The sequence below is a fragment of the Alnus glutinosa genome, chromosome 12 (genome assembly GCF_958979055.1).
Source record: "Alnus glutinosa chromosome 12, dhAlnGlut1.1, whole genome shotgun sequence".
Classification (NCBI taxonomy): domain Eukaryota; kingdom Viridiplantae; phylum Streptophyta; class Magnoliopsida; order Fagales; family Betulaceae; genus Alnus; species Alnus glutinosa.
The window spans coordinates 148824-158510 of record NC_084897.1 but is presented as its reverse complement, the minus strand read 5'-3'; the positions used below and the strand labels follow the sequence as shown (position 1 = coordinate 158510).

Genomic DNA, 9687 nt, shown 5'->3' with positions numbered 1-9687 from the left:
TAGTCTTAGAGACAAAACTCGAAGACAATGAATAGCCATGAGTTCAATCTAATCACCTTTTATGGTTGTCATTTTCTTTTGCGTTGTGCTGACCAGAGACGGAGGGGGGGGGGGGGGGGGGGGCTGGCAGGGCCCCCCCAATTTCCTTAAAAAATAAAATTTCTAAGGTTAAAAAAAAAAAAAAATCTTTAAAAAAAAAAAAAAAAGCTAAAAAACTAAAAATTTAGCCTATTAGCCCCTACCAATAATTTTTTTTGGCCACTGGCCCCTGCTGATAAGTCTTGAATTATTCGATTCAAGAGTCATTAATTTACATTTGTTATACCTAGTTCGTATTGTATATATAACGTTTTGTTGTAGTTTTATGTGTTGTCTTATTTTCAGGTCTTAGTTGAAATCTAATTCAAAACACTTAAATTAGACCTGAAAATGCATCAAGGGTATTTTAATCATTTCCAGAGTTCGAGATTGTTCATGTTAGTTGAAGAATTAACCAAGGCAATTCGATCGATCGACTTTATAATCGATCGATCGAAGTTCATCAGTCGAAGAAAAGTCGATCGAGCAAACTCGATCGATCGAACAAACTCGATCGATCGAACCAGGACAAACCCAACTGCGATCGAGCGAAATGCGATCAATCGACTTTATAATCGATCGATCGATTTCTCCGTCTTCCAGAAAATCAGATATTTCCAGATCTTTTGAATTCTTTATGTAATTCAAATCATAAGTTGGATTTGTGGACAGAAATGGACGCCGACCAGCTCTGTTTGTGCGGCTAGAATTAACTCTTGATGGTCTTTTGTAAATCCAATTCTCTATATATATGGGATTAGAGATTTAGGTTTAGACATGCATCTTTTGGGGATTTCGGATTTGCTCAAGTGTATCAACTTAATTTTCATGCTTTTTAGTTTCTTTGATGCTACTCTCTGGACCAAAATCCAGAGAGCTTGTTCCCTTTGTATTTTCTTCCTTGTTCTTCAATTTTCTAGCTTAGTTTGCTTTTCTTTTTCTTCCTTTTCTTGTATCCGAATTTTAGAAGTTAAATATAGTTGTTGTTCTTCATTTCCTTTACTGTTTTCATTAATTTTCATGCTTAAATTAGATTCAATTATGTCTAGCTAAATTAGTTCTTAGGGTTTGATCAAAATCCTCTCCAAAAACCAAGAAGTGTTCTTGAAGTTCTTAGGATTTTCTAGATGTGTTTGATGATTGTGAAAGGCTAGAGGATCTCAAAACCCATGCAAAAAGGTTTTGTTTTCAAGATTCCAATATATTTATTCATGAAAAAGAGTCAAACTTGTCTATGAGTTTTCTTAGATTTTTTGAGTAAAATCAACGTTTTTGAAAGATAATGATGTCTTTTGCAATGGTTCTTTTTGAAATGATATGTGTTTACTTATTAGAGTTACCTTATAGGGTATGCTATGGAGCACCTGTCATTTCATACCTTTGGTAGTGTAGAATGTATTTCCATTGTAGTTTAATCTTTACATGGAATAAACCGGTGCAAAACTAGATATCTTATCATTGTGGCCTAATTAGGGTTTTCATGTATTGTGTATCCTTATTAGGATGTGTTATAGAGTAGTAAGTTAGGGAGTATCAATCACCCACACCTTTGTTAGTGTAATTGTTTTTCAATTATAGTTTAAGTCTTTACGTGGTAAGTGATTGATGTGAAACTAGGTGCTCTATGATTACGTCTTAACGAAAGTGTTTTCGTGTTGAGGTCGTCGTAATGGTAGACGCCCATTACGCGATCATATCATGTATATTAGGAAGATCCATATAGATTTAAAGCATTCCATTGGTTGAGGATTGGATGAGATCAATACCCTAAGTTTTTCTTTAAGTTTGTTTTCATTTTCCGCTTTTCTTTATCTTACTTGTTGTAGTTTCAATTCTACAACCTTTGCTTTTATTTTTACTCTTAAGTTAAGTTAAGTTAAATACGTTCCTTTGAATATCTCATTACGCAAAACAACTCATAATCTCTGTGATTCGATAACCCTTACTATAGTATAATCGATACGTACTATTGCGAAGTGGTTCAATATATAAATTTAAAATTCACGTAGCCGGTTTGCGGCTACCACCTGCCCATAAGAACTTCTGGCTCCGTCCCTAGTGCTGACGTACGTAGCATGTGGCAACCAAAGTGTTTAGAAGTTGAGTATATATATATATATATATATATGAGAGACATTTGAAGCATTTTTCTCATATTTTTAATAGGTAAATTACGTCGTGCATGGCTTGTTTTAGTGGAATTTCGTTAACTGAACTGTTATTAAGGGAGTTAATTATGCCCAACCATAAACAATTAAGGATCACGTACGTACACGAGGTTTCTCCTCTATCTCTCCTACTGGCATGGTTGTCATATTAAATCAGCGAATTAATTCATATACGTACATTTAATCTTCTTCGAAAAATGGTTTTAATTAAATTGCATATATATATATATATATATATATATATATATATATATATATATATATATATATATATATATATATATATATATATATATATATGTTTATAAAGAAAGGGCCCCAGGAAAAGATGGAAACAGCAGTACGTTCGGGATTAGAAGATTTAAAGCTGGAGCTGTAAAGATTACTATTAGCTAGGCTACTAGCTAGTGTGGTCCGATCCAAATTAGATCCCCCCTCCCCAAAAAAAAAAAAAAATAAATGCAACCGTGTCGGGCCTGCATTCTGTAACTTCATAATAAATTAATGTTTTTATACATATTAGTCTAGCTTATTTTGAATTAAATATTAAATCTTAGATAATTATTCAAAGCATGATGCCCCTGTTCGCTTCTAATCATTGAAAAAAATAAAATTAATCCCAAAACAGAATCTCATATTTTTTTTTTTTTATTCCAATCCTCACATATATATATATATATATATGTGGACAATATAAAAAAGTTATATTATGATCAAGTATAATTATTTAATTCAGACTAAAAGACAAAACAACTTATGCATTTTCCTTTCAATTATAATGTCAATTGGTGGAGAAGCGAGTTAAATAGGTTTAGGGTTCAACTCATTGTCCTTTTTGTGGGGATAATATGCACATGGAGCATGGTCGGGAAATATTATTGAAGTGTCCACAATCCAAAAGCTTTGTTCAATATCAAATTTAATTCTAATGATCGATCAGATGGTATATACATCACGAATTTCCCATTCCAATTTTCAGATAAAACTATTTTCCAACCATTTTAAAGAAATCCAAAATTTCTAATTTTATAATTGATAATGTTGTAATTAATTAAGTGTAAAAGTATATAATTAAATGATTAAATTATTCAAACATGCATGTTAGTAAGCTAGCAGCTGGGTCAACGCATGAATTAAAGGAGGTTCCCCAAGGAGTTTTTGCAAACTACAACTAGGATTGAGAAATTAATTAATCATCACAAATTGCCACGTCAAAATTAAGTTTAAGGCAGTTCAGAGGAGCTATATATGGACCGGAGGTTACATCGAGAAATCCAGATGGTGAATCTTATTTTTCAACCATGGAAGTGGGGAAAATTAAAACAAGTTTTCATTCATGCATGATGTCTTTTGGTAGTATCAATCGAAAAACAAAATTAAGGAGTATTTCTGCGTAAGTTGGTATAAATTAAAAAAAAAAGAAAAAAAAAAGGAGAAAATACGTACACTTACGCCCTCGAGCTGACATCCCATTTGGACTTCTGTTAAAGTATTGATTAATTGATTAAACTCATGATTTCTTATAAAGTTAACATTTTGGGATAAATGATTATTTAATTAACATGGTATTAGAGTAAATGTCTTGAGTTTAAACATTATCTCTGTTATTTACCTTTAATTTCAATTAAATATTCTACGTGTTGAGCCTCTGTTATAGAGTATGAGTTTAAGCCCACGCGTGAGATGAAGTGTTAAAATATTGATTAAATGATTAAATTCACTATTTTCTACCAGCCTACGCTTTTAGAATAAGTGATGATTTGTGGCACTTAACCCCCTTCAACTACCATTTTCTTGCCATTGGCACCCTTCAATAGCGTTTGATTTAAAAATGGATGGAAAATGCCACACGAGACCTATGCATGCAATTTTTTTTATTTGAAATACCAAAAGTATCCTGATTTTAGGAGTTTGAATATCATATTTGTCCTTTATATATATATATATATATATATAAAAGGAAAGAGATTAGCGATAGCTTGAGGGGACAAGTGTCATAAATAATAGTTTGGGGAGCTATATGCAAATAACGTGATAGTACACAATGATTATGTGTTTTTTTCCCTAAAAAATATTTTGAGGAAGATTACAAGAACCAAGTACTTGTATCTCCATCTCATTTCTTTAGAAGTGACATCTAAGAGGAGGGAGGAAATATAACCTTCATGATTTGAAGGAAGGTTGACATGCATTACAGATAAGTAAATTGTTTACCAATGGGGATTATCTATTTATTATTCAAACGGGTATATATATATATATATATATATATATTTTTTTTTTTTTCTTATCTTGTATTAATTAAGATTTATAAATTGATTGAAGGAGGAAGTATATTTCTTAAACTTGGTTATCACGAGCACTAATGAAGTTTAAGTTTTAGTTATATTTTAGCGCAAAAACAAGAAGAAGAAGAAGAAGAAGAAGAAGAAGAAGAAGAAGATAAAATAGAAAGGAATCTTTAAGTCCAGATTCTGATTCGAACAAAAGTACATTTGAGGCACGCATGGCGAATTGGAGGAGAGAAGGTGCTTGCAACAGCTTTGTGATGATGGTAATGGAGATGGCACTTGGCACCGTGATTAGACGGCGGTCGTTTTAATGAGGTTTTATTAGGTTGTAATAAATCTACTGTTGCGCCATTAGTTGGTTGTTATTAATTACAGATTTGCTAGAGTTTTTGGCTATATTATTGGCCAAAAAAGGCATTCATATTAAAATAAATAATCCATATATATATATATATAAACACACGTACGTACGTATGTCCAAACATAGTTTTTCTCCAAGACCGAGAATGCTACAATAAACGTATAGCATGGGAGGTAATTCGTATTTTCGTGTCGGATTCGGATTGTGTCAGGGTATATATGTGTAGTAAGACTATATTAGTTAACCGTAACTCAACTCATTTAATTAAATGGGTAAGATTCATCAACCTTAACCCGTTAATTTCGTGTTGAATTTGTGTCTAGTTTACAAGTCGTGTAAAAAATTGTCAGTCCTAATTGTTGTAGGTCGAATTCGGGTCGTGTCGAGTCATGATATAAAATTATATAGGTCAACATTAATCTGGCTTATTTAATTAAACGACTCAAACTCATTTGTCTTCAATGTATATATTTATGAGCTCACATGTTGTTAATTACTTGTTACTGTGCACAATAATAATGAATAATATAGAATAAAAAAGAAAGAGCAAGAGAAAATAGAGAAAATCAAGACACAGATTTACGTGGTTTGACAATGTGCTCATATCCATACACAGAAGTGCGGCTATTTCAATTATGATTTAGAGTTACAGCATAACATAAACCCCTATTATACTGATTATGATACTGGTACTCTCGTACTACTCTCTATGCCTAAAAAAATATAAACCATTTGTTCCAACATCACCTAGCTAGGATGTTCATGTTTGGCCTTGGAAGATTCTTATATTTAGTTTTTTTTTTTTTTTTTTGGTAATTTTCAGAGTTCTCTGCATTATGAATTTATGTTCTTTGTTTTTGAGTATTTGAAGGATGTCTTTCAATCAGTAATTAGCTAGGGTTAATGGTGTACTTTCTCTTGGACTGGCCTACCGTCACGTTGTGTCAACACGTACAATAGGTAGCTCAGTATAATCGATTCTGGTCATATATATAATAGTTATTAGGTAGGAAAGGTCTATTTTTCTTGAATTTGGGCGCAGCGAAGAGGAATATAAGAGAAATCTTTCATTCAAAAAGGAAGCCATGAGGGTTGAAGCAATAATTTGCAAGATTTGAGTGGATTTTATCCAAAAATAATGAAATAATCGATCTATTTATGAAAATGACCCATACGTATTACACGTTCTTTCCATGTAATGATAAGACTTTTCCAAGGTTGTTTACTATTGGGAAGAATTGTCATAAAGCCCAAAGCGTAAAGTAAAGAATAGACCCTCACCCTCTCATCTCATGTTTTCTTTCAGAGACAAGAAATGGAATATTTCACTTTTTCACACTTTCACACACACAGCTGATCGATTGTATGGTGAATATATATATATATATATATATATATATATATATATATATATATATATACATATACATGCAAATTAACTTAACTTTATTTTGGTAATTTTATTTGCAGACGTATCTCACTTATTAGTTCCTCAATTTGTATTAATGGACAACTTTTAGTTCTCTTTCTAATTGTGGAGTATTGGAATATGGGATTTTTCATGTCGGTAAAAAAAAAAAATTATAAAAACCACAGCGAAACTATTCCGGCATGTACGTGGGTGTACCGTGTTCATCTAATTAATTAGCAAGAAATTTTTTTTTTTTTTTTTTTTTTTCTGACTTCGGTTGCAAGCATGGGTTGTTCTCAGCTGCTGTTATCGTCGAAAAATACCACCATTTCTGCAAGAGACATATTTAATTCTGTGACCTTTGACGAGACATATGCAACTCATCTCGTTACTTCATATCATCATCGATCTTGTTTTACAAACACCACGCCTCTCTCTCTCTCTCTCTCTCTCTCTCTCTCTCTCTCTCTCTCTCTCGCTCTTTTATAAAAGAAAAGAAAAACTAAACTCAAATAGGAGTACTGCCTTAATTGAGTGTGACTTTTCTCTCTAGCTTGGAGGGCTTCTTAGTTCTTATATATTAATTCAACTTCCTTTCTCAGCTGCCACTTCATTTTCTCAACCTCCCTGTCACTTCTCTCCCTCTCTCTCTCTCTCTCTCTCTCTCTAAACATCTTTTCTACCACAACTCCCTTCAAAATCCATTCAGAGCCACCTCTAGCCGTTGCTGACACTTCTCCTAGGATTCAACGAAACTTGCTGTTTAAGGATAGGTTCTCCCTCATAGCAGGTGGGTCTTGCTCTAAAATGGGGAGGCACTCTTGCTGTTACAAGCAGAAGCTAAGGAAAGGCCTGTGGTCACCTGAGGAGGATGAGAAGCTTCTGAGGCATATTACTAAATACGGTCATGGGTGTTGGAGCTCTGTACCTAAGCAAGCTGGTAATTTTGTTTGCTTGTCCCTCAAACTAACAAGTCTTTCTGCATTGTTCAGAAAAAAAGGTGAATTTATAATGGTCCATCTCCATATGATGAATTGGCAGGTCTGCAGAGGTGTGGGAAGAGCTGCAGATTGAGGTGGATCAACTACTTGAGGCCTGATTTGAAGAGAGGTACATTCTCACAGGAGGAAGAGAACCTTATAATCGAACTTCATGCAGTTCTCGGGAACAGGTAATTATCCCCTCTCCTCGTCTTAACCCTTGCACATTGTTTCTCAATTTCGCTTTCCGATGGTCGGAGCAATCATTAACTTTTTTAAACATTAATCTTGGATTAATTCCGTGGCTTCCCCAGGTGGTCTCAGATTGCAGCACAATTGCCTGGAAGAACCGACAATGAAATAAAAAATCTATGGAACTCTTGCTTAAAGAAGAAGCTCAGGCAGAGAGGCATTGACCCCGTCACCCACAAACCACTTTCGGAAGTGGAGAATGGGGAGGATAAAGATACAGAAGCCAAAAGCAAAGACAAAATGTCGGTGGCATCCAATGAACTGAATCTCCTCAAGGCAGAAAGTTCGAGGCAAGAAATAGCTTTACTTGAGCAGAGACCATCCCCAATTGATGCACATGGCTACCCATTGGAAGTTCAGGGCTCTTCCAGCTCCAGAACAACAAACAGCAGGAGCATCAATAACAATTTGATGACACCCACAGCCACACCCAACAATGACTTCCTCCAAGAAAGTCAGCCTTCAGATTTGGTGGGTCATTTTCCGCTTCAGCAATTGAATTATGCATCCAATGCCACAAACTCCAACCCCACGCAGTGGTTCACCCAAAGTGGGAAATCATTTGATATGAATTCTGAGTTTGCAATATCTACCATTCTTTCACCGTCAACCAGTTCATTGCTACCAGCCTCTATTGGTTACAAGCCTTCACTTACTTTTCCCTCCGACAATGTATCCATGAGCTCTTTCACAGTTAATGGATCCCGTTACTGGGAAGGCAGTGCCACCACCAACATTAATAGCAATAGCAGCAGCGGAAGCAGTAGCAGTGCTGAGTTGCAAAGCAGCAGCTCCTTGCTGGAGAACAGCATGTTTTCATGGGGATTGGCGGATTGTGGCACATCAGATAAGGAGACCCAAATCCATCTGACCGAAGACATCAAGTGGGCAGAATATTTTAGTAACCCATTATTGATGGCGGCTGCTTTACAAAATCAAACACCACAGTGTTTATACAATGAGATAAAATCAGAATCAGAAACGCATTTGGTGACTGACAGTTCAAGTGCTATGTGGCCTCATAACAAGCAGCAAGGAACTTTACAGACTAACTCTGATATATGCGGTAAGGATATCCAAAGACTTGCTGCGGCCTTTGGACATACTTAATTAGCTTTGAATTAAGATGTCTGAGCCTCTGGTTAATTAATCAGTGGAGGAAGAATATTGAAACTGCAGACTTTTCAGCTACAAGAGGGCTCCAAGTCCAAGAAGTGCTGCATGCTAGCTGTTTTCTTAGAAGAGGTGTGCGCCACATATTCTTCTCTTGTATATAGGTCAGATACTTAAAAAAAAAAAAAAAAAAAAACGTTTCTTTGCCTCTGGTTTTGGTATATTTGTGAGGAAAAAATCTTGCTATTACCTTCTCTTTTTTTCTTTTTTTTTTTATCGGTGTGGGATAGAATTTCAAAAATAAGGCTTGTAACCCCGTGTCTTTTACTCATTGCGTACGTATGCTCTATATTAATCTTGCAATTTTATCTGGTGAACAACATTCTAGTATTTCTTCGTGACTCTTGCATTGAATATTGGGGAAAAGCAATGGCGTATATAATAATTCTCTCGATCTCTTTCAGTCACTCCGCTCCTCGGCCAGCAATTGAAAATTCACATTGATTAATCTTTTTCCAGCTTAAGATTCAAATGGTTGTCTATCACTGTCACCAATCTTATTCACCTTTATAACAGCATTTTCCCTTTTTCCCCCTCTTTGAATTTAGAATAGTTTTTGAGAAAAATGAGTTATGGTTAATTAATTGGGTGCCTTTTGATTTGATTTTAACTGTGAGTCTGTGATGACATCTGCAATACGTGTGTCATTTGCTTGATTTGCAAGACTCAACTCAAGGAGCTATATTGTCATTGCTCTCTCTCTCTCTCTCTCTCACTCACACACACACACACACACACGTGTGGATGCACATGGACACGGGGGAGCGTGTGAAGGGTGTCACTTCATACTCCACATAAATGAATGGAGAGCTTGTTCATTTTCTATCCCGTACAGAGGGATAGTGACTCTCAAAGTAGTAAGGGCCATATGCTAGCTTGTAGCTTCTTCAAGGCAATAGCATTATCTTAAGAAACACTTTGAAAAAAATAACAAAAGAAAGAAGCTTCCAATTGAAGAGTATAGTCCTTTCTG

General features: G+C 34.9%; 1 protein-coding gene across 1 annotated transcript; it reads left to right on the top strand.

Annotated features, from left to right (window-relative positions):
* The first annotated feature begins 6833 nt into the window (after positions 1–6833).
* LOC133883056 (transcription factor MYB61) lies at positions 6834–9059 on the top strand. The gene is made up of 3 exons (XM_062322243.1): positions 6834–7249; positions 7351–7480; positions 7604–9059. The coding sequence occupies exons 1-3, from the start codon at positions 7117–7119 to the stop codon at positions 8649–8651; spliced, it is 1311 nt and encodes a 436-aa protein (XP_062178227.1). The 5' UTR covers positions 6834–7116; the 3' UTR covers positions 8652–9059.
* The last annotated feature ends 628 nt before the right edge of the window (positions 9060–9687 follow it).

What these genes read in the sequence shown, in the direction of transcription:
- LOC133883056 (XM_062322243.1), top strand. Translation starts at nt 7,117, where the DNA reads ATGGGGAGGCACTCTTGCTGTTACAAGCAGAAGCTAAGGAAAGGCCTG. An exon ending in CTCTGTACCTAAGCAAGCTG is followed by an intron (nt 7,250 to 7,350) that starts GTAATTTTGTTT and finishes ATGAATTGGCAG; the next exon opens with GTCTGCAGAGGTGTGGGAAG. An exon ending in CATGCAGTTCTCGGGAACAG is followed by an intron (nt 7,481 to 7,603) that starts GTAATTATCCCC and finishes TGGCTTCCCCAG; the next exon opens with GTGGTCTCAGATTGCAGCAC.